General features: G+C 42.9%; 1 protein-coding gene across 1 annotated transcript in view; it reads left to right on the top strand.

The window, feature by feature from the left end:
- LOC308145724 (uncharacterized protein MYH16) overlaps window positions 1–25169 on the top strand; it is a 34295-nt gene that overhangs the window by 1466 nt on the left and 7660 nt on the right. The window contains exons 3-11 of the mRNA XM_080517249.1: window positions 1262–1489; window positions 4388–4492; window positions 6946–7032; window positions 9845–9990; window positions 11468–11558; window positions 19678–19734; window positions 22754–22840; window positions 23555–23800; window positions 23878–23995. Coding sequence (XP_080373375.1) covers window positions 1262–1489; window positions 4388–4492; window positions 6946–7032; window positions 9845–9990; window positions 11468–11558; window positions 19678–19734; window positions 22754–22840; window positions 23555–23800; window positions 23878–23995 — 1165 coding nt within the window. The remainder of the gene's footprint in view (window positions 1–1261; window positions 1490–4387; window positions 4493–6945; window positions 7033–9844; window positions 9991–11467; window positions 11559–19677; window positions 19735–22753; window positions 22841–23554; window positions 23801–23877; window positions 23996–25169) is intronic.

The following is a 25169-nucleotide window of genomic DNA, read 5'->3' as shown; positions in this document are numbered from 1 at the left end:
AAAGACTGATGTTCCCACAAGACGAACAAGTCTCATTCTCTTCATGTCTGTTGGTTTAAGGGTTGATGTTTCCACTCATACCTGCTGCCACCTGTCCAGCACAGAGGCGCTAACACGTCAACGAGAGAAATAAAAAAAAGACATGACGCGAAGCGATTTCAAAAACCGAGGTGGAAAGAACTCAAACCGAGTGCTTTTATGGAAACAGAAGCACATGGAAATGTGGTGGGATGATCTTTTCACAAGTGCCCAGATATTTGGGTACGCCATCAGCTCCTTCCAGACGCCTTGCCCATGAGGAGGCTAAGTATGAGAGGAGCAGTCACCGGAGCTGCTTTCACTGCTGTGATGGATGACTGGCTGGTCTGACGTCTGCGAGGAGTCGCTAATCCGCGTCGAGCTTTAGTGAATCGAGTTGAAACAAACAGAGAAGGTTTCTGCTGAGTGCAGCGGGGAAAGGTTTTATCTTGAGCTGTGGTAAGATTGTCATTATCTTTTTGCTGCTTTTAGTTTCCTGAAATCTCAACTTTGACTTTTTGCTCTTTAAATTGTCTGATAACACTTTTCCATTACATTCCCATTAACCCATCATTACATTTAATGATGAGTTAAAAGAAGGATTCAGTGCAAGTATTGATTTAAGACGAATGGATGAATCATTGGAAAAATCTAGATAATTACATAAAAAGACGTTTTTTTTTTTTTCCTGTTATAACTTCATTACAGATACTGGTTACTTTTTTACCCAACTTTTGTGATGCTGTTATTTCTGTTTGTCCTGTCTCGATAATGCACTCGATTACAGTTACTGGTTAATTTTTTATTAATTAAAAATTACAAGTTCATAAACATAAAAAGTAGGCATGATTATATGGAAAAGTAACTGCTGATACTGTTATCACTCTCAATTTGTCTTTGCAACATACTTGATTGGATTTACTAGTTACTTTGTAAAATGTAGTGGCTGTACTTGACTTGTTACTGAAACTAAAAAGCAAGTATTTACATTTAAAAGTAACTTATGTTAGTTAAAACTCCCTGTTTGTCATGCCTCAACCATGTACTTTAAATAGAATAAAAACAATTCATCCCGGAATACTTGATTACAGTTACTCAGGGATGACTTACTTACCGACAGCATATAAAAACCCAATGGCTACATGAGAACGTAACTGCAATCCTGAGAAAAGATGCACAGCACAATCATCATTTAGTCTGGGCGGGTTTCAAACGCGGCGTATCCTTGTGGGGTGGTCTGCAGGAGCAGGAGGGCGTCCAGGCCTCGGAGCAGCGCTGCGTCCACCTGGAGAAGGCTCGGCGGGAGCTGGAGCTCCAGCTGTCCGGCCTGTCGGAGCGCCTGGAGGAGGAGGAGACCTGCGCCGCCCAGCTGGCCCTGCACAGAGACCGTCTGGAGGCCGAGTGCGGCAACCTGCGGCAAGACCTGGAGCAGCTGGAGGGAGAGCTGACCGCGGCCGAGCAGGACAAAGAGGTGGGGGAGACGCCGCGGACAGACTCGATGAGGAAATGATGAGTTTGGTGCAGAAAGTGTGGTCAGCAGCCGTCTTCTAGATGTAAATTCAAAAACCGATTCTCAATACCTTTTTGGTTCAAAATGATTTGACATTTTCAGCATAACGTTTTTGCAAGTGCAACAATTCTTCCAACTGTCAATTGAACATAGACAACAAACAATAGACAACTTTTGTTCATCAACATTGAGAAATGTGGAGTCTGTGATGCAGAGGTCTGAGACCTTCAGCCTCTCTGGAGCTTCTCCCTGAATGTTTCACAAAATGATGTTAACATGGGTAAATAAAACTTTTACCCATGTACATAGTACTATTCAAAAGATGCAAGGTTATCAAAGTGGCCAGTTTCTCCATGGAGACTTGAAAGGTTCACTGCCTTGTGACCACAACAGTAAATGGTCATAACTCAGACATTGTGCATTAAACTTCACATGCTTTCTCCTCTTACCTCTCTCAATATTTTAATGACAAATCAATAATTAAACCGGCAGTTGGACTTCATAGACAACTCCTGTGTCTCTATCACCTGATCTGACTACAAAGTCACCTCTATAAATGAGGTTAATCTTCTCTGGTGAGTTTAAATAATAACTTAATACAACAACATTGCTGAATTCTGAAGTTCCCCACGTGAGAGAGATTAGCAGTCGCACTCTTTGTGAGAGAGTGGTTTTATTACCTGAGCTGCCCTCGCCTCCTCTGTAGGAACACGTTCATGATAAATTACAGAGTGTGGAACATAAATGTCAGGTCGCAGGTCGTTCTGCTCGGTTAAGCTGCAGCGTCGTCTCCACCATGCAGTCACCGGCGAGCACAAACTGTGCCAACGTCTCCACCCCCACCTCCATCTCGGCCAAACCCCTTTATCTGCCTCGCCGAGGTGTATTAAAGGATTAAGATGCTATCTGTACACAGGTATGCCGCAGTGTCTCAACGCGGTGTTGAATCAGCCTCCAGATATTTGACAGGTAACGCCACATTAAAATGTCAACTCTCCTCAATAATGAAAGGACTCATCACCTGGTATTCTCATGTATCCAGTCTCCCTTAAATTGTTTTTAAATCAAAAAAAAAAATCTAACATAGAGCTCATTCTATCAGTTTTTCATACTGCGACTTCCTTTTGCGAAAATACACTCCTAACAACCGTACACTGGTATGGATGTTCGGCGTGACTTTATTGTCCGCGGGACCTGTCAATCACGGCGATAGCATAGCAGTCATTGGCTCGCATGAAAAATAAAAAATGATGGTGGAACTGTCTACAAACATTCACACCACAGTGCAACACACCCCGGAGATTTATGATGAAATAAAGGGTCATTTGTAAATCACATGGTGTTCAAATTTTAGACTTGTCCCGTAAGCGGTTTGTGGCTCGTAGCATGCGGTGAGTGGCGAGTGGCGAGTGGTTGGTGGCTTGGAGTTAGCGGATGTTGGCTAGAAGTTAGTGGCTAACTGCTAGAAGCGAGATTTAGCACAGTTTGGTTTATGATATTAGCCTCCTGTGTCAACAACAACACAGGAGCACAATCAAAATCTCCCGTTTTGATGATTTGCGCCCCCTTGTGCACGATTCTGGTTTGAACAAAGAGCCAAAAAAAAAACCAAAAACTCTGTTACTGTCTAAGTCCAGATTTTCAGGAAAGTTTCAACTGAGGTCCAACACCAACATACATGTTTTTACAAGGCAAAATGTGATTTCCGACTCATTTAAGAGAAAGACACTGCATGGCTGTGTTTGTTGTTTGTGACCTGCTGTCATAACAGCCGGCCGAGCGAGATCCTGATGTCTTTGATCCGACGGGGCAAAACGTGGGACTCATCTGTGCATCCTGAAATCCTTCCTACAACACATTTGTGTTCCCGGACTGACCCTGTATCTCAGTATCTAATGACCCCTTGTGTCATATTAAGTCTTTGGATCACGCAAAGACAAACTTTGATGTTAATTTGAAAGAGGCGGAATGGTGACATGTGTTTTTCCAAAGAAAGGCTAGAAGTGGAGTTAATAGCTGCAGAGGCAGAGTTTAAAGAGCGGCTATCGTGGCTGCCCGCCATTGATGAGGAACACATCAGGACACAGAGATGTTTAACAGAGGAACATTAGAATCGAAAAGGAGTCTCGATCTCGCAGACACCTGAGGAACTTCTGTGGTTTTACTCTCACAGTATGTTGTCGGAGAACCCAGTTCTTACAACAGTGATGCGTTGAACATTCACCCAATGATCCATGCAAAAATACCATGTGAACAATATTAATAGCAAACTAAATCCATCTATTACCACATGTTTCATTGTTTTAACTTGGGCTTTGACAATGTGGAACAAAAACAATTGAATCAGCTCAATTGGCGTCGACCATAAATCTTGGAAGATGTTTCGCCCTTTATCTTCATCAGTTCATGCTGTTCATTGAACTACGTCTGGCAAGTCTGACTGAATGTGGGTGAGCTGAGTTATTTCAACTGTTTGGGCATTTTCTTTGAGGTTCCTAATGTTAGCCACAGGATTCTATGTTGTTGATATTCTTTTGTGTTTTACTAACCTACGTTGTGGTTTTAAAGTCGCAGGAAGTCACATGGGGTCTAAAGAGATCATTTGTGATTGACTAGGACCCTTTGAAGCTGGATTGTTGAATTATTTTGGTAGAGAAGAAAAAAAAAAGATCCCTTAAACTTCTTATGTCAAAATCCAACTTTGGGTCCTATGTCCAAACCTATTGCCAACAGCAACGCCAATGAGTAAGACAATAGAAATAAATAACCTTTCCGTTGTGGAGAATCCTCTTGAAGTGGATTATTTGCGACAACTGCAGCGTCTGCAAAGGCCCTCTCTCATCCTTTTCTTCTCTGCAGGTGTCAGACAGCGAGGTGAGGAGGCTGGCGGAGCAACTCTTCCAGAAGGACGACTTTGTGCAGAAGCTCCAGAAGGAGAAGCTACATCTGGTGGAACTCAGCCAGGTGAGCAAACAGCAGGTGCTAATTTAGTGCCCAAAAAATACCCACAAGGATGTTGATGTATCGTGCTTTTCCGAGCCTACTCTTCTAAATGCAGCTGAATCTTGTCAACATCTCCATATTGTTGCTTTTTTTTCCCAAGCAATTAGTCTCTGGACAAAATGAAGGGTGTGGTTCAAATAGGAAGTATCACATTTCATCATTGTCTGTCACTTTGTGGAGGTTGTTGGGTTCGTATAGAGTTATACGGTATCAGTGTCAAAATTGTGAGGATTTTGAGCACAAATCATGAGTTTTCAAGAAATTTTCAAGAGCTTTAAGCCCTTGGCCTTTTAAAAGTCTTGGTCTTGTCTTGATCTTGGGATGCTCTGGTCCTGGTCTTGACTTGGACTGTGGTTAGGTGGACTTAAATATAAACACTTCTAGCAACCGACCGACTAACAAACCAACCAAACAACCACAATACAGTGAAGAAGCAGAACTATGTGGACCAAGAAAGTGTTTGCATGATTGATCTCTGCAACATTAAAAGTAACATGTACTAAACATTTGTCTCCATTTGGTTTTTGTTATTTTTTGTGGGGGGGCATTTTTATCTCTGAATGATTTCAGACACTGCAGAGATTTAGGGAGTGAGTTGTTGTGGGGAAATTATGATTGATGAAGGGTGTTTTCCTCCCTCGGGTTACAGAGCTGAACTCTAACCTGCACTAGTTTTCCACACTTGATAAATCTCATGTAGAGTCGTAGGAGACGTCAAACCCGTCGGTTTCACAGACTTATGGGAACCGGAAGAGGCGGTGTGTTTTCTCAATAATTGGATTTTATTTATACTGCATAAACAACTATCACCTAGCTGTATTATTTATTATTTATGGACATCTATGGACAATACAAATGCACATCACAAGCTTTTCATTTGAAATAACTTAGAAGTCCCATACATACTGTTACACTTTGTTTTCAAGCATATATGATGATTCAACAAAGTCATTTAAAATAAGTTCAGGGAACCATTCAGGGTAAAATATAAGCATTTCAAGCCGTATTTCTATCATTTTGATTAATATCCATTATACCTCCAACACATTCAGTTCCAAAAATGGGGAAATTGTTCAGTTTACTTTGCAATTATCAGGATTTGTTGAAGGTAAAAAAACAAAAACAAAAAGAAAACATATCATGTTTGGAAGAGGGACTCCCCTGAACCCCATATTTCCTCTGCGATCACATTTAGGTATACTGGAGAAGATGAGATCAGAATTTATTAATCCCACATGGGGAAATCCAGTCATCACAGCAGATATCGTTTTACATTGAGTCCTTGAAGTTGTGGTTGTGTATTTGAGCAAAAAGAAGTAAGCAAAGTTTATTTATTAAGCACTTTTCATAGATTTAAAAAAAATAAATAAATAAAAATCACAAAGTGCTGTACATAAAATGGATGCAATATAACCCAACATACGAATTTCATAAAATACAGCAAAAGTGAGAAAAGTATTTAGTCGAAAGCTTTCTTAAATAAAAAGGTCTTCAAATGCATTTTACAAGAACTCATGAAATCGAGCGTGCGGAGGGACAGGGGCAAGTTGTTTTTTTTGTTGTTTTTTTTACCCTTCACACCAATTTTAGCCACTTTAGTTGTTTTAAATGTTTTAGTCTTTTAGTTAGCCGTTTTTGTTGCTTTCTGTGATCCGTCTGCATGTTCTCCCTGTGTTTGCTTGGGGTTTTGGGTGCTTGAAGTAATTGGCTGCTCTAAATGGTTCTATAGGGACTGAAAAGTTCCCCAGGGTTTAGTCTTGATTGATTGATTGATTGACTGTAATTCCTCTTGAGTTAATAATCACATTTTTCAGATCACACAGAGCTTTGCTTACTGCTGCTTGACCAAGACTGAAACGCTTAGGAAAAACAGAACCACATGGTCCGAGCGGAGCTGCCAGAAGTGGCACTTTAGATAAATGTGCACTCCATCAGTCTCATTCAGCACCCTACTTTTAAAATCTTTGAAATCCAGAGGAATCGTAACCCCGCGTAACCCCATCACTCTCCATGGCAGCTACAAGGCGATCTGTTCGCTGATTCGTCCCAGATGCTTTGACCGGCACCAGTAGCGGTTTGCATTATTGTGTAATCTATCTACAGGGACCATTTAGTATCAGACCTGATTATCTGCTTGCTTTTTTAAAACTTTTAAATGTATGTTTGAACACGTTTTGTATAAAGACACTAACAGCTGATTCAGGAAGTTTTGAGTTTCACGTTCCCACTTGAGGGAATGACAGAAAGACGCTCTTTAAATCTTTTGAGCTCAAACTTGAGACAACTTTCAACAACTGCTGCCGTCTTTCTCAGGCAGCAGTATGGCCGACAGATGGATGGATGTGAGGGAGGATCAGAGGTTTTTAGGGACGCATGTGCAAAACAGACCCAAACAGCTTGTTTTGCCCCGACAGCAGGCCATCGAGGACCTGCAGAGCGAGGAGGAGAAAGTGAACCTGCTGACCAAAGAGAAAACCAAGCTGCAAATGCAAGCTGAGGATGTGAGTACTGTACATGTTGACCAAATGTCAATTTTCACCACTAATGCTTTCACATGCTGGTTATCTCCCTCCTCCACTCAGAATTTGTAGTACTGTTGGATGATTGATTTTGTTACTGAAAAAAAAGCAGAGCTCATTGTTAAAAAAAATGTACGTCAAAGCATATCTGCCCAGTTGTTTCCAAAAATGTAGATGTTTTGACTTTATGGTAATATATGAAGTTCTATTGTGAGATTCTTGCAAGCATTTATCAGTACAGTGACTTGAGCCACTTATTGATACGGTGAATGACGACTCTGTTACATTCAGTTCGGCGGCAGACTCGGGACGCCAGGCCTCGCCGTGTTTGAAACAAGGTCTCATTCAATTTCCAGGATGAGAAACCAAAAATCCGAACGACCAAAATAAGAAGAGAACTAACAGGAGATAATGATGAGATGCTAGAAAGTCCAAACATGCAGAACAAATGATGAACCAACAAAAGATGCCTAATATATACCAAAGCCGGCTGGTGAAGACAATCACACACTCGGGGGCAGGTGAAACACATCAGGGCCGGGTAGCAGCAATCAGACAGACTGAGAGACAGAGTCAGAATTACAAAATAATACAAGAACAAAATATGTATGCGGAGATGTTCCTTCTTTATCATTGCATCTTATTGGATTGGAGAAAAACTGACAAAAAACGGAAAAAAAACCGTCTAAAAGCGTCCAGAATATAATGGCTGGTTCTTGAGGGGAGTATTTGCACGGCAGTGGTCAGTATCTCGTGGTTCAAGGAAATGATAGAGGGTAACTAAGCAGTCAGGACTGTCATCCACATGTTCCTATTGAGGCTTAAAGTATCTGCTGCTAACAATTTGGTGCCAGAAACCACAGCACGGCTTCACAGTCTTTACCTTGATGGTCAGAACCTTCTGAGCCAAAAGGCAAAGATCTACATCTGGTTAGACAGGTTCTCATAATGATATGGCTGATAGCTGGAAAAATGGATGAGCTTATTGATCAATACTGATACCCCTGGTATTCTTTAGCGTCATGTGTTATCCCCTCATTTTGGTCCTCAATAAGTCGCCTTTGCTGTTTCGTCTCAGTCAATCTGCTGACTTCTACTGAATATAAAGCTTCTTGCAGAGACCTACATCTTGAGTTACTTTTTATGGACAATGTTTCAAATTAACGCAGATGCCACTTTCCCCTGGAACTTCCTCCAGCTCTTCAGGAGGGACACCAAGAAGCTCTCAGACTAAATCAGAGTTGTAATCGCTCCAGGGGGATCTTGGGCCATCATACCATCATACCTGTTAGACCTCTAATGGGAGGTGATCAGGAGGCATCCTAATCAGATTCCAATTCACCTCAAGGGGAGCACACAAAATTATCTACTATACCTGGACAAGGGTCACCAGGACCCGACCCTGGAGCCAGGCTGAATGTTTACAGATCACTTATCCCAGGTGGACAAAGCCCAAACAAGCTACGTGGGAGGCCTATGACGACCCCTTCAGCAAAACCTGACAATTAGGTATCTCGACAAAGGTGACTATGAAATGATTATTCTCATAGCCTGACACCAATTGTATTCAAATGAAAAAAGAGAGTGACCTAAAAGGAAGGAATGGGGACAGAAAATTAAATGTGAGCTGACTGAAACTAAAATCCGAGACAATGGACTGAAGTTGTCAAGTATCGAGTGATACATTCAACTCAGCATGCAAAGTTCTAATTTAACCTACCTGCCCAGCTAATTTCTATAAACTGTCAGAATACTAAAGGTGCAAATGAAACTTAAAAGCGAGAATCCATCAGTCTTCAACACGGTTCTGCCTAAAAGTGGAAGACTGAATGGACAACTCCATCTGATTATGGGATAACCTGGAAATAGTTTGGACTCTAACTGGGGGTCGTTGTCACAGTAGAGTGCTTAGAGCTTCACAATCACCTTCCCTTCAACAATCCCGACCCCCTGCCCGGACCAGGGTTTGAATCACGCCCCCGCAATCTGTCTGTCTGTCCAATCCCTTCCTCTCCTTCTGTTGTCGAACCCCAACTGGAATAGCAGAACTCTGCCACCTCTGGTTCTGGTTCAGTAGGTTTCTTCCAGCCAAAAAGGAGTTTTTTCCTTTCTACTGTCGCCTATACTTGCTCAAGTGAACTTGCTGGATTTCTTTTCTGTGTTGTATTTGGCGCTATATTAAAGACAATTGAACAGAATTGAACTGACCACTGTGCTGCCCTCCTGAGAGGCTTGACAATGAACCAGAACAGTGTAACAGCACGCTGAAAGACCAGCAAACAATCAGACAGCCACACAGTCCAAAGTGATTACTTGTTTGTCGCAATAAGTGGGTCAATTCACGGTTACCTCATCGCACGATCTGTTTTTAATTCTTAAATGTTGATTTGTGCATCTTCAGAGCGATAAATCGGTGAAATGGTTTAAGAAATTGTCAGTTTTATGAGTCTTGATATTTGCTTCCCACTGAGACACACATGCTGCACACATTAGTGTTGCAATATTAAAGTTGTAAACCGACTCTAACAGTAATCTGAAGACTGGAATCTTATGGCCATTCAATTTAATTGTAACCCTGTCAGCCAAAAGACCTTGGCACATCTGTGGGAACCAAAGAATATGTGTAATTTTGTGCGTGAAATTGTCAAATATAATAAAGAGCAAGTATAAAAACTAATGGTTACGGGCATAAATTATTTAGCTATTGCCTCTTTTAGCCAGAACTAAAACTGACGGCAGTTGCGTTGCCGTACGAACTGTCGTGATCTCTGCGTCGTCCTCACGTGTCCCCCAGTTGGAGTACCAGCTGGAGCTGGAGCGCCGCCAGCGGGCCGAGCTGGAGAAGAGCCGGAGGAGGCTGGAGGGGGACGGCCGATCCACTCACGACGGTCCGGGAGAGATGGAGAAGATGAGGAGTGGTCTGGAAGATCTCCTCAAGAGGTTAGTCGAGGCCGCCCTCGCACGCGGCGCCCGATTCGCGGTATTAAGTGTCCTAAAAGGCACGCGGGGAGATTTCGCCTTCGCTCTGCGTGTGTTTTTTTTGTGGGTGATGAGCTGAGGACAAGCTTGCATGTATTTATGCTTGCTCGGCTAAATACGAGAGGTGATCTGTCACAAAATCAATGTTGTTGGAAAAAAACGAGCAATGGATGAGATTGAAAAAAAAAAAAAAGATCTTAATTCCAAAGGAAAAACAATATTATATAGCACTTTTTCCACCACCCCAAAGCGATTCACACTGTTAACCACATTCCCCCGTTCACACGCCAATAGAGGCGGCAAGATGCTAAATACATCCATTGGTAGAAATTTGGGAAACAATGTCTTGCTCAAGGACACTTCAACACGTGGGTCGGGAGAGACGGGGAATCGAACCTGCAACCTTCTGATTCAGACGTCAACTTTAACAACTGAGTCACAGCCGCACACTGAAGTCATGAGAGCGTAAGCAGAAAAAAATCCCAACATTTCAAAGAAAAGCTAGCTTATTCAAAGCCTCCCAGTCCCTGTGCGCCTCTTTATTCCCCTTCAGTTTCCCCCCTCTTATTAAATAGTAACAGATTGGTTTTGATCAGATTACTGAGCCACATCTCAGGATTTTCTCCTTCATCGTGCTGTGGAATTCTCTATAATGCTTGATATAAGTCATGAAGTGTTGAGATAAAAGACTCAATGTAGCCTCCAGTCATTGATCATAAAGGACAAACAAACATTTTATAAACGTGAGATTTTATGCCAACTATGATGTGTCTTGTAAAATTACCTCTTAAACATGCAAACCAGCCTCGGAAAGGCCCAAAAATGACCCACATGTTGGATGATTTGTTTTCCACATGCGAGTGACAACAGGTCTTATCCACAGATGCTCCGCTGAGCCGAAATCCACTTTGATCGTATCTTTTAAAAGAAAGAGACGTTTTGATAGACTCCATGGAACTTCTTAAACTCGGATACGATACTTTTGTCCCGAGGCGGCGCACTTTGGATTCTTGGAGAGCGACCCACAGTCCAGTTAAATGCTGTTTGAAAGATCTCTACATGTTGCTATCTGCCCTCGGCGGAATCACTCACTGGAGACACGGCCGAGCTGTCAGGAGGCACACGGATACATTACACATCAACCGCTGATGAAACCGTCTCCATTACAGAGATGAAACTTTCCGTTCTCCCCGGCGGCTGACAGCCGTGTGACCCTCCGATGAAAGGAAGGAGGTGATGCCATGTTTAATCTGCGCAGGAAGGATTTATGACGCCTGTCACTCACTCTCACTTTGCTTCCACTTCAGTGAAGCGTCAGGTTGATGTCATGAACAACAACCCTGCTTCCAGGCAGGAAAATCTGACGACCCCTAGAATGTTTGAGAATTTATTGTGCATCACTGATTTTTTCTTTTTTTTTCTTTCGCCATCTTTGCAGGAAGGAACTGGAGATCAGCAGCACGAGCTCCAGGCTGGAAGCCGAGGAGGCCCTCAACATCGGACTGCAGAGGAAGAGCAGAGAGCTTCAGGTGAGTCTCTGCTGGGTGAAACGTACTGCTCCGTGTCAGATGAGACCATGTGACGTCTGGATTGTCAGCAACTGAGCGACGAGCTCATTTGAAGTGGGAAAATATCAAGGTTGATCAGATCTTGTGTGTTTCAGGTGCAAAATGTCTTGAATGCATTCAAATTCCTTCATATACTCATTTTTACTTAAAAGCAGAACCCAAAACTCTGATTGCCCCGACATTAATGTCAACTGCAGCTTTGCAGGTTGGTCGAAGATGGAAACCAGGAGAGTCTGCTGTTGTGCGTCTTTATTTACACCATGTACGACTGCTTGTCATCCACCCCATTAGACTGACAATCGTCTGTCAGGCATCTGGTCTGGAATAGAAACAGACTCAACTTTATCGTCTCCTGGGGGACATTTATCTTTGGACGTCATCCTTCTTTTTTTTTCATTGCTTCACAGAACAAGACATTAGGCAGGAAGAGTGCTTGGGGCTACAGTGTCTCAAGTTTTCATTGCAATTTGCTGTCTTGTTTTGTTTTTTTGCGTTAACATCTTAATGGAGGCTGGAACAAACGATGCTGTGAGAGGCTTTGTTTTGCACTTTTGGTTATCGGAGTCGTCTTATCAATGGGAGAAGTTCATGTTTAGTGGACAGAAAGTGAGATTTGCACTGTTTCCACTGAACTCAGGCTACATTTTTTTTCTTTTCCTCTTTTTCTTTTTTCTTCCTATAGTTCCCAACACAGCAACATTTCAAGTGAAAACACGTTTTTTTGCATTTTCGTTTCAGAAAAGTTTTGTGTTCACACAGAAACAGCAGCAACTCTGGAAATGATGAAGTTGGCATGTTGTTTGTTTTCGTAACGAAATCATACATGCGTGCAATATGCTATAAATAGTACCAATGTTTGGTTTTTTTTTTCAAAAAATTGCGTTTTCAGTGACTCTGAGCACCGTTGTAGTGTATAATGTGTAAACGTAACCTAACGAGGTACGGCTGTCTCACGAATGCCGGAATATCGGACACAATGTTGGTTCCTTTGAGCAGAAAGTCCGTCCTTCCAGCTGCTTTCTATCTGCAGCATTTCAAAATGCGGTGGAACAATAAAAGACCTACACAGTTGCATATTGAATATATTCCCCCCCTGAGCCACAGCTGGCTCTCCACAGTCATCATCACTTAAAGTTATGTTTATTAAAATGTGCCGGAGTTTTCCCTCAATATTTTATTGATAAAAACTGACAGCCGTGTGCTGACTGACATTCAGCTGGATATTGCTTCTTCTTTTTTTTTTACAAAGACACGTCCTGAGCTCATCTGCTTTCAGCCCGGCAGAGAGAGACGCATTCCTGCCTTTCAACAGAGCTGCTGGGCTCTGCGCTGCGATTGGAGCAGAGGCATCACAGCTCCGGGAGACGGTTAAAACACACCAACTGATAACCATCTGCAGCTCCACTCCGAGTTGGGGGTAGTTTGAGTCGTCCCTCTTTATTAATGCTCCTCAGATTTGGGTCCTGCTTCTTTAGAACAAATGACTCTTTTGATTATTTTGCTTCCTCTGACTGATATAAAGCACCACTCATGAGCTCTTGTACCTATTAAATTAATATCGATATGTACAAACTTATTTCTGCAAGACATTCATGTCTGGAACATTGTTTACGAGATTATCTGTTGTAGATATTGTAGATTTTCCATCTTAAAGTCATTTTTTTTCAGATTTGTACAGGTTTATACAATTAGTTCATGATCAAGGCCTCAACATGTGGACGGAACCTGACAAGCAGAGTTAATATGAAGTGGACAAACAATCAGCCACGCTAAAGTTTCAACATGAACGCATAAGCCTCCCTATTGCTTCGGTGATTTTGTTGTTCTTGTGTCGTTTGCATGTGGTGCGTTTTCTGTATTACTATGGTGCTTTCTGCTTTCCGGTCATAAGTTTTGCGTGGTTGTTTCTACTTTTGGCTCTTTATTAGGCTTTTGTAAGGTTTTCTACTTTTGCATCCATCTTGTGGCTTTTGCATGTGTGTTCTTTTTCATGCATTCATCCATTATTTGGCTTGTCCCTTTGCATTGAGGCGACCTTTCTACCAATAAAGTGGAACCTCATTTAAAACAGAGTGATTCTTCTCACCTGGCTATTGGATCATTGCACACAAGAAGCACATTGCACTTCTGAGCACTGCTCTTAAACTTTTGCATTTTGGTCCGGCAGAAACGTTTCGGTAATCCGTGAAACCAGTTCATGCTTCAGAACCAAAACTATTTGGTAAGAGGTTGGAAAAACATCGGTTTTGGGTTAAAACAACTTAAATTATGGCCTTGTGACCGTTATCCATCGGTAAACTCTTTCCTGGTAGCTTCAGTGAAAATCCTTTGCTTGAGCAGGTCATCTAATAATCCTTTCCAAACATGACTTTATTTTTCCTACAAGTCCACACCAGCCCACTTTGGGGTCTAGCTCCTGCATAGTCGGATCCATCGATTTACAAAAACATCATATACTCACTCTGTATCAATAAGAAGAAATCTGACAAAGTGTAAAGATTAAAATCCAAATGTTCTCTTCTGTTTTGCTGACTGCTAAAGAAATAACTCCAAGCGCCGGGATTATACCTAATCCAGGATGCCTAAAATTAATAAATGCTTGTCTGCCCGGCACTCAAAGCAGTTTTCCCAACAAAAGAGAGCGTTGCCTCCCTCTTATCCCTCGATGACAGGAAAGAGACTCCTGAGTTATCGCACAGCGAACATGATGCGATGTAAATTTCTCGCGGCAGACCTCTGAACTTGTTACAGCAGGAAAGATGCAGGTGCAGCTGCTGAGATTATCGGTGTTCCAGTATAACATGCCACCCGGTATGTCTGAAGTTCTGAATAGCATTACATAGGGATATTCACCCTCTTAACAGGCTGAAGGTCAAATATTAAGTTTTCTGTGTTTTGGTAATTCCCCAAAAGATCTTAGAATTAGATTTTTGTGGTAGAAAGTTGATTGTCTAAATTCTCCAGAAGTTACATGAGGAATTCCTTCATTTGTCATATAAATATTGACTCCTACTCAAAGATGTAGTCTATATATGATATTATATATTTCTATAATATTTCTTTATAAATGCACCGTTTTCACAAAACCAATCGGAAATTTCATTATTTCTTCCCCTCAACATGCACCCAAACATCAAGATTCCATTGATGTCATACTCTTTTTCTCACTTTTTCAAAAAGATCCATAAGAGATGTCTTCATAAGTATTTTCTTCTCTTCAGGCAGCTTTTTTCAACATCTTTATATGCGTTTTGGCGGTTTCATCCCGTCTTTGTCAATGTCATCCGATATTGGTGGATGACGTGTCTTTTTATCATTATTATTAACGCTCATTATCCCTTGGATTGGTTTCTTCAAATTTGCCCGAAATCATGATGTGAAATTGAAGATTAACTGTTCACATTTTGGCAAACGCAAGTAACAATTGCTATAAACACATGTTTGTCCCATTTTGCAAGTCCACTATCTCATGAAAGTCTGTCCTTAGTACATTTATTACATTATTATTGCCAACTGCAACCCCTCTTGTCATAACCACTGTCTCAATAACAAACTTTCGTGTCTGGAGATATTCAAAATTCGATGAAGTCGTCAGTGAATTTGACTCGTAAATGGTTCAAAACCACAGTGGAACAAAAGAGTGCCACCTCACTTACCAACAACACTGAGGGGAAAACTCACTGTGTTCATGGCCACAGTGATTATTAACAAGTGATCTTTGCTGAGTGCAGAGGAAAATCCCCTCAGTGATGAAGCTCGAAAAACACCACCTCTAAGACTCCGTTAGGCTTGAATTGTGGCGTGTAATCATTAAGAGTCAGGTTTAAGGCATCGTCATTTGCTTAAATGTGGTGCTTTTCATGCTCTATTTACCCTCCTGTTTCGTCTGTGTCAGGTTTATTCTCGCGCTTCTCCTGTGAAATTCACTCTGTCATCCAGATAGAATCAAACAGGCTTTTCTTCAGCGTTGCTGGTGCAGGTGGGAGATAATGTGTTTTGTCTGAGAGTTCAGAGGCTGCTGGGAGAGAGAGAAGGAGAGAGAGAGAGCGAGAGACGGTGGTTTTTGTGTTCAGGTGGTGCTTCTCCGCTCTCGACGACGCCACTGGGAGCCTGATGCTTCCTCCAGAGGTTCCAAATAAAGAGCGTCTTTGTGTTCCCGTCGCGGGAGGGAAAGACGATCCTCGGGTCTTCGAGGGTGGACGTGTTTTCACATTTAACTGTAGCTTTGGCATTCTCCCTATCTCACAATGAGGCCATTATATGTGCATGTCTGCCTGCCAGTGTACGTCGTCGTCGTCCCCCACCCTACACACACACACACACTGATAAAGATGCAGGTGGAAAGTCCGGCCAGCTGTGTGTCGCCCACTTACATCTGATTGTTGACGTAACTTTTACATGCGTGCGTCCACAAACCCGGAGGAGAGACGGACCTTTGTCCATCCTCCGTGGCCGAGCCGCCTCTCCCTTCCTCGGAGCGCTGTAATCTAAAGCAGTTGGCTTCAAGGGAGTGTAGGCCTGCGGTCTTGAGCTGTCACAACAGACCCCGTTCTCGTTTATGACACGGTCGTAAAGCAGTTTGGACGCTCGTCAGATTCTGAGGGGGTTTGTGGTTCACTGCAAATGTTGTTTCTTTCCTGGAGGTCATGCATCCGAATGATGCCAGTCGCATTTTGTCCCATCTGTGGCCATTATATATTCCATTGTTGTCTTTCTTAAAAGCTCAAGGCTGAGCTATCCGTCTCCGAGATCGTTGTTGATGCCATAAAAGAGTTTCAGTGGGTCTGCCTCTATGATGGAAAGTCACAGTAATTCACACTCGTCACACTAAAAGTCACTCCGTCCGTCAGTTCCAATCAAGCACCAATCAATCAGTCAATCCATCCATAGTCTAGCGTTTATTCATAAAAACCTCTTATATGTCTCATGTACAGGACAAATGGGGACCAACTCCATCTTTTCATTTGCTCAGTCGATCTTATTATCAATAAATGCTGACGACTGCACATTGACCTGCATGTGAACTTGTCAATGAATTCAGATTTTTAAAAGAATAAAAGTTAAAAAGATAAAGGGAAGAAGTGATTTAATGAAAATCATATTCTGGGTCGAGCATCCAGAAAGAAATTTTAGCCTTTAAAATTATAGTGAAGTTGTGAAGAGATTCAAACGGAATGTTGTCGACAAAAAAAATGATGTGTAGAATAAGACATTTTAAGAAGAACCTAGAGAACATCGCAGAGTCCTGGAAGGTGGAAAGCAAGAAAAAGGATGCACTTCCTGCCTTTTTCTTCTTGGTAAAGCACCAAAGAAAACCACGAGTTCCTTTGGAAGAAAATGGTAGAGAAAAACATGTTGACATCGTGCTTGCTGAGGTAAATCTAAACTATATCTTTAACACAACTGATCGCTTTTAGAATGTAGAATTGAGATCATGATCTTCTTGAAAACGACCCACTGAAAACCACTTGAATCTCTTCCAAGTCTAACAGCAGCTAAAAAAAAAATCAGGTTTTGACCCTGCCCGGGACACATCTGACCTCAACGTTACAATTCTTACTGCTGGCGTCAGTTTTCTGCCATCTGAAGGTGTTTAAAATCCACTTCCTGCGCCGTCACATGGAACGCTGCCCTGCTGTGTGGACAGTTTAGGCTGACCGGCATCAGCAGGGTGTCCCAGATGATGCGTCTCCACTGCTCGAGGCAAAAGGGCCGGGCCTCCTATTGTTTGAGCTGTAGGCGGGATCCCCGCGGGATCGATCTGCCCACGCCGCCGACTGTCCCCTCTGACACATCTGACGGCAATTCCACCAACGAGTATCATAGTTTGAACTTCCAGCGCATTCGAAACCGTGCAGAGCGTTCTCGGCAAATTCTGTTATTTCCTACTGGAAAGTGGTGTGAAAAAGCATATCGACGATCGTTCGCAAAATCGTCAACAAGCGATCCAGATGTGGCTCGTACACGCTGCACACTGTTTTCCACAATTGCATTAGAGCCACAATATTTACTTTGAGGTGGGGATTTAACAAGAAACAGATATGTGAGAGGGGAACTGTCAGAGAGAGAGAGAGAGAGAGAGAGAGAGAGAGAGAGAGAGAGAGAGAGAGAGAGAGAGAGAGAGAGAGAGAGAGAGAGAGAGAGAGAGAGAGAGAGAGAGAGAGAGAGAGAGAGAGAGAGAGAGAGAGAGAGAGAGAGAGAGAGAGAGAGAGAGAGAGAGAGAGAGAGAGAGAGAGAGAGAGAGAGAGAGAGAGAGAGAGAGAGAGGCAGGCCGGGCATGCATGAGGGGGTGTGGACAGTAAACCGCTGGAGGGGATCAGGAGTGAAGTAAGTGTGTGTGTGTGCTGGAACATGAATGTGTGTGTGTGTGGGACAGTCATTTGGTCCGTCAGTCGGGCTGCTGCTGCCTCACCATGGCGGTTCTCTCTGCAGATGTCCTCCGCTGGCATGTGAGTTTATAACCCACTCTTCTTCTTCTTCTTCTTTTTTTAAATACTTAAGTTAACATTTGCATGTGCTACTTTTTAGATCAAAGAAACATTTTTTTTTTTTTTAATTAAATGAAAGAGTAAAAGTCGTTCCTTGTATCGGGAGTCTTCACATCAGTCAGGTTGTAGCAGCGAGACACATGTCGGACACGCTTCCTGACACCGACATGCAGATGGAAGCTGGAGATAGAGCAGGAACATGACGCGGCTTGGTGGGATGCTTCAGGAACACGAGCGCTAAATGTTTTAACTGTTGGCGGCACAAAAAAAACAGCGTAGGCATGAGATGAGGGGGCGGGGGGGGGGGGGGGGGAGCAGACGCTGTGCAGACGATTTATTTATGTTAGATTGTTCTGATTGTTCTGCGTGTCGAGAATCCGGGAAAATAATATTCAGAGCACTTAGTCACACTTCAAGTACAAGCTGATGGTTGTAGAACACAGGCCCTTTGTGGTAGAAGCTGTGGCATCAAAATTGGAGAAGATTTCAAGTAAAACTACTACTACTTATTGTAATTTATCGGATATTAGCTAAAAGTCTCATATCACAGGAAAAATGTAGGTTTTCGTGTTTGATATCAGTGTGGTGCAGAAAATAGAATGTCAATCCAATACTTTAAATTGACATGCTTTGTATTTACAGGTTTGACTCAGGTTTTCTGTAGATATCCTATTTAAAATAGCCACGTGCTGCAGAAATTGTTTATTAAAGCAGTTTGAACTATTAAGGAGATAGAATTAACACAAAGCTTTATCTAAGCATTTAAATGACCTGTTTACATGTTTCATTGTTTATTGCAGCTTTAGAGAAATTTCATGTTTACGCAGCAACATTTTGAAAACAATGTCAGTTTACATGGAAACAGCAGAAATGTTGAAAGCGATGTAATTTTCTTGTTCGGCCACTAGTGGGGGCTGTTGGTTGTTTTTGTTATGAAACCACATTTGCATGCACGTAGAGAGCAATACGCTATAAACATGAACAAAAGGAAAACACAGACATTCGTATCGACAGACGACAGAGTTGGATTAGGGTTATTATGGTGACTGTCAATTAGAAAAACCACAAAGTCATTGGAGAATATGGACTGGGAGTCATGACACCAACCAGGTTGTGAATATGATGTCTTCAATTAGATCAAGATCTCTTCAACTACGCACATTCAGCTCTCGGTACAACACAGTCTAGATGTCAAGACCATAAAACCAAAAGAGAAAAAGCCAACGCGGCAGAAAATTCCTCAAATTCACAGAAATGGCAGCGATGCGTTTATGCCTCACAGAGCGGATGCAGCTTCCCCACGCGTGGTGGGGTCAGAATACAGATAATGACGGTGGCTACAAGACATTCTTGTTTTAAATTGCTACCTGAGCTAAAAAAAATGGGAATTGCAAAATCCCCAGCGAGAATACGACGGCCCCAACACTTCCTTGAAATAGCAAACAGCCTGCGAGGACGCCTCATTTGTCCTGTCAGGATGATATAAGAACTGTGAAAGTAGAAGGTTTTGAACAAACAAACGTCATGCCTTTCGGGGGAGGATGTTTGTTCAGTGTCCGACATTCAAACCAGTTGTCGATGTCTCTTTCTAGGCCCGGATCGAGGAGCTGGAGGAAGAGCTGGAGGCAGAGCGGACCATGAGGGTCAAGGTACGTCACGTTTTCCACGACCGAGGCTCAGGCCTGAGCGCATCTGTGAGCGCGGGGGGGGAGTTACAACCGAGGTGGTGACAAGAGTGTGTAGAACAGTAGAGTCGGAGGGTAAGAACGGCTGCAGCCGTTTGAGTGCGTGTGTTGGTGTTGCACCTCCGGTCACCCCCAAACCATCTGCACCTGTGATAATAAAGCCGGCCGGGACGGACCTTGTGTTTCTGATTAACATGCGAGGCAAGTCCAGAGGCAGAAAGGGGAGCCCCAGCATTTTCTTTAAATCCATCAATCCTTTACACGCACTTCCGTGAACCTTTTGGTTCTCGTAATCCCCTTCATCTTTGTCTCCAAGAGGCAGGTCGAGGAGTAGGAGCTTTGAAAGTCATTGTCTTTGTGACGTGGGTTTATTTCGAGACATCATGGTTAGTGGTTCAAGTATGAAGTACGGAGTTTTTTCAGGTACATTTTGGGAAAAAGACACACATGACTCCTTATCTTATTCGTCCCTATTATGTCTCACAATTTATGCTCAGAAATCAGCTTAATGCTGACAGAAACCTACCCCTCAAAACTTTGTGCGACTGAATCAGCGCTTCATGATCTGGGTTCCAATCACCGACAATAATAGCTCACTTGCTAATGCCAAGTCTGTTTGGTAATTGGTCATTTATTTCTGGAACTTGGTTAAATAAATGACAAAAACCATGACTGATGACTCACCTGTACTCAAAGGCGTTTTACCAATTCAATAGCCATGTTCAGAATCTGTACGTCTTGCGCTACGCTTGTGTTCTACACCGTCTCCTCTAACGGATGATTCTCCTCTGCCTGGTTCACATGGGGCTAATCTACCACGGTGGGCTCCTTAAGTGTGTGTTGTTTCAAACAAGGCGCTCTTAAAACGTGCGTGCACCTAAGCGGCGCAGCTCGGCTGCCCCTCTTAAAAACCTCGCCCCGGCTCTCCACTGCGCTACAGCGGCACATATTTCACCCCCTCGAGTGTTGAGTGGAATGACAGCGGGCCCAAGGGGGGTGTGTTTTGAACACTTCTCCCCACTCTGGGTGGTATTCATGATGTTTGCCCCTTCACCCCCCCCTCTCCCCCCTCCGGACTGGAGGAGGCAGGTTGCGACATGCACGTCTTATCTGCTCTGCAGCTTCGTCTCAAACAGCAGCATACCTCTGCTGCACACAGGAGAGCCTTTGTTGAGCTGGCCTCCTCAAGACACGCACGCACGCACGCATGCACGCACACACACACTTTATTATAGCAAATGAACTGGTACCAGATAAGCTGAAACAAGACTAAACAAAACGTACATAAACAGGTAATCAAATATATAGAATATCACTCATTGTTTACAAACTATTCTTCTTTTTTTTTTAAACTTGCCCAATGCCCACGTTTGACTAGTGCCTTATTTTTAATTCAATTTTATTTTATTTTGTGTGATAATAGCTGATGTCATTTGATAACATTTAGGTTATTCAGAAAACACTTACAGAAACAGCCTGTTCTCAGCAGAGCTCACTAGAGGGACTTTTAGACGGGCTGAGATTCAGGGCCAAGGCTGGATTTGTGGCAATACACGTTGAATACAATGTTTTTGTACCTGTGACACACTAACCTCAAATCGTCGAAAAACGGTATAACATGGCGACTCGAAAGCTTGATGTCCGACCCACCCCTCCTGCAAACTGCAATGGGGAGCAGTTGGCAAGAAATGGATTTCCCATCAGTTATCGGCCGTATTGTTGACAATATTAAGGATGCTAGAAAAAGCGGTGATAAGAAGAGGACGTCTCATGTCTGCTCTCACACCTCGACTGACCTCCCTGAGAGGGGGGGGGGGTTATCAGTGTCAGGCAGCGTCTGACTTGGAGAAGCTGTTGACTGTGAAGAGTGACGATTGAGCCGAGTCGGGCTGGTGAGTTCATGTTTTCAGGGGCATTTTGAACGAGAGTCGTCTGTTTTGTCCGGTTTATGCCTGAGCTGTGCTGTCGGCAGTGGCTTGTTGTGTCCGACAGGCCTCGTGGAGAAGTCTCCAAGCATTTCATAAGCGCCCGTAAAAGATCGGCGTCGGATCATCGCACAGCGCTCCGAGCGACATCGTAAACTCCCTCCATGTGCGCCTCACTTTATCATCAATATGGCAACATTTTGACCACTTCAAAGCTTTTATTTGTTTTAATGACGTACATGTAGGTTAGAACTTTTATAGCGATGTTCATTCCCATTTCATTAATTTTTTTTGAGCCAGGCTAGTTATAAGGGTTTGATCAGGATTTGTTTCTTTCTACTTCTAATCTGAAATCCATAAAAAATGCTGTAAAAAAAATGCATGGCCAAAAATGTGTTGAATAATTGCTTTGTAAAGGGTGAGACTAACTAAATTCTCGATAAATGTAGCTGCAGTTCTTAATTTTTCCACTAGGTGCTGCACAAAGCCTGAAATCATATTAATGTTTTAATAAGACTTTGGCCAAAAATGGCCAAAAAAGTTAAATAACGTTAACATTTTTAACGTTGTACCAAAAATTGAAAACCGTTTGAAGGACCCTTGAAAGGTGTACATTAGGGTGCAGATCGCGGCTTGAAGAATTCCATAGAAGCTATTAAAGTTGGTTTGGTCCACCATCTGTGCCACGTCTCTCGTACAATCCCAACAAATTCATTAAAAAGTCCAAGGCTACAAGCAAAAAGTGTGAATTGTATCAGATGTGTCGCAGTTAGCAGAGCTTTGTAAAACAGCCACAGGAAACAGGAGTTCGCAGACAATATTTGGACTGTCTGACACCAGCTGACCTCCGTGTTGCTCTTACTGGATAGCGGCTAACCCGCTAACCTCTGACCACGGGAGACATCGCTCTCTTTTAGGGGGCCGTCAATCATCCTCGTCCCCCGGAGGTTCAATATCCCGTCCTCACGGAACAGACGGAGTTTTATGACTCGAGGTCGACTCCACTTCAACACGTCTCAAAGGTTGGGGTTTTTTTTGTATGTGTGTGTTGTTGGCAGGTGGAGAAGCAGAGGGCCGAGCTCACCAGAGAACTGGACGAGCTCACAGACCGACTGGAGGAAGCGGGAGGCGTCACCGCGTCACAGGTTCACCGTGATCCTACTCTTTTTTTTTCATCTGCAAGCTTTAGAGTTAACGCTATAGTCGGGAGGATTGTTTTCAAAATCAGTTTTGTAATTAATATAAATATTGGCTGACATTTACACGATCAGTGATTCCCAACCACAACAAGGAGACGCCAAAGATTCATGGGCAGGTCGTTAAGCCATCTTAACAGGCTTGGGTTTAGCTTTATATTTTTAGTTTTTAAAAATTGATGAGTCAGCATTTAATTCATTAATGTAAAAAAAAAAAAGGCAAATTTTAAGCGTTTACTTTACAAGTCTGTCATTGATTGAAATATTAAAAAAATATTTAAAAGTGTATGCTCTAAACACAAAAGTAAGATAGCAAAATTAGCATTAGCAGAAAAAAGAAAGAAAAAGAAAAGAGTGTAGCGAGAGAATTACATAGAATATGGCCTCACTGCCTATGGTTACAATGGTAAAAATTTGTTGAGTTGGATTTTTCCAACTTAACAAATTAAAACTTACCGACAGAAGTGAAACCAAAACTCGAGCAGATTCAGCAACTGCACAGCTTCTTTCTCGTCTCAGTTGTTTCCAGAAATACTTTTCATTGAACAGTTTAAGTGCTAAAATAGAAAATTTGTGACCGACTCGCCATCTTGGTGCAGCAATAGCTGGTGAAATGATTGCCCGAATAAGTCCTTAATGTCTTTGTGTTTGCGTCCCGTCCAGATGGAAGTGAACAAAAAGCGGGAGGCGGAGCTCCAGCGCCTCCGACGGGACCTGGAGGAGTCGTCGCTGCAGTCCGAGGCGCTGGCCTTGTCCTTGAGGAAGCGCCACAGCGACGCCGTGTCGGAGCTGAGCGAGCAGTGCGAGGCCCTGCAGCGAACCCGAGCCAAGCTGGAGAAGGACAAGCAGAACCTGAGGATGGAGGTGGACGAGCTAGCCGCCACCCTGGACGGCCTGCAGAAGGCCAAGGTAGGGGGCAGTCGGTGCCGAGCGGAAACGTGAGCAACGGCGCCGGCGTGGAACTAACGGGCGGCGTTGTGTCGCAGACGTCCTCGGACGGCCAGGCGAAGAAGCTGGAGGAGCAGCTGAACGAGGCCAACAGGAGAGGAGACGAGCTGCAGAGGACGCTGACGGAGTTCAGCGTGGCCAAGAACAGACTCACTGGTGAGACGATCAATAAACTGCTTCCAGACAGGTTGTTGTTTTTTTTTATCAGTGCATCCAGCAGAGGGCAGCGCACGCCGCTGGTTTCATGTGGCAAGTTTTTAATCCAAACATCCATCAAACGGGTTCAAACTACGAACTCGTGTCGCGAGTAGTACTTCGGTTTTAACCAAATGAGCCGTTTCCGCAATTTTCCATCCAAAAAAATGTGTCTGGCGCCGCAATGCATGTAAAAAATGTTGAAAGGAAGAAAAAACATCTTTAAAAAATGCAGGTTCCATTCATAAAGCGTCACAGGTACAATTTACATCAGCTTTGTTACATTACATAAAAAAGTTACTTCTGTTTTCCTTTCTTCTTATCCCCCCTTTCTTTTCTTTTTTCCTTCACCTATTTTCATTTTTTTCTTTTCCTGAAAAAAAAACCCTTATTTTAACTATTTTTATTATTTGACTAGTTTTAGCTATTGTACTTTATCTTTTCGCCATTTACATCTATTATGGTTGTGTTAAGAGTTTTACTTTATATAGCCGTATTTAGCCTAGTCGTTTCTAACCTGTCTTTTTTTTTTTTTTTTGAAGGGATCCTTATTTCCCTTGTTCTTTTTCTGGTCACACACGAGTGACACACCTGAACACTGCCCCCACAGGTCATCAGTGGTATTACTCAGTTTGATCCGTAAATCCCCTGAAAACATACTAAATGAAACGCGTAAAGAACACAGAAGACAGACAGATTTGCCCAACTCGTCTAAGTATGTCATGTCAAGCCTCAAGATTGTTGCGGTCAATTTCATTTTTAATGCTCCAAAAATGTTCCCATTCAAGGAAAGTCTGAATAATTGTGTTTCTATGTATGAAGATTCATACAAAAACTTTTGGAAATTGTGGTTTAGTCTCCTCATGATGAAAATACTGCAGCAGTTTGCTCCATTGGTTCATTTGTGCTGTGGAGTTTCTATGTGCTGACATGGCGTTTCTCCAGCCTCTTATTGCCCCAAAAGATGTGACAGGGTGATTGTGAGGATCTCCCTGGACTGCCTTTTTCAAACTACCTTATCTTTAGTGGGATCACGTTCACACGCCACTGTAAGAGACGGGTTAATAAGCAGAACGTCTGAACTGTGTGAAGTTTAAAAATATTCACACCAAATTTTAAAAAAAACAGAAGCTTC

The sequence above is a fragment of the Blennius ocellaris genome (assembly GCF_963422515.1).
Source record: "Blennius ocellaris genome assembly, chromosome: 21".
In the NCBI taxonomy this organism is placed as follows: Eukaryota; Metazoa; Chordata; class Actinopteri; order Blenniiformes; family Blenniidae; genus Blennius; species Blennius ocellaris.
This window is presented reverse-complemented; position numbering and strand designations above follow the sequence as displayed.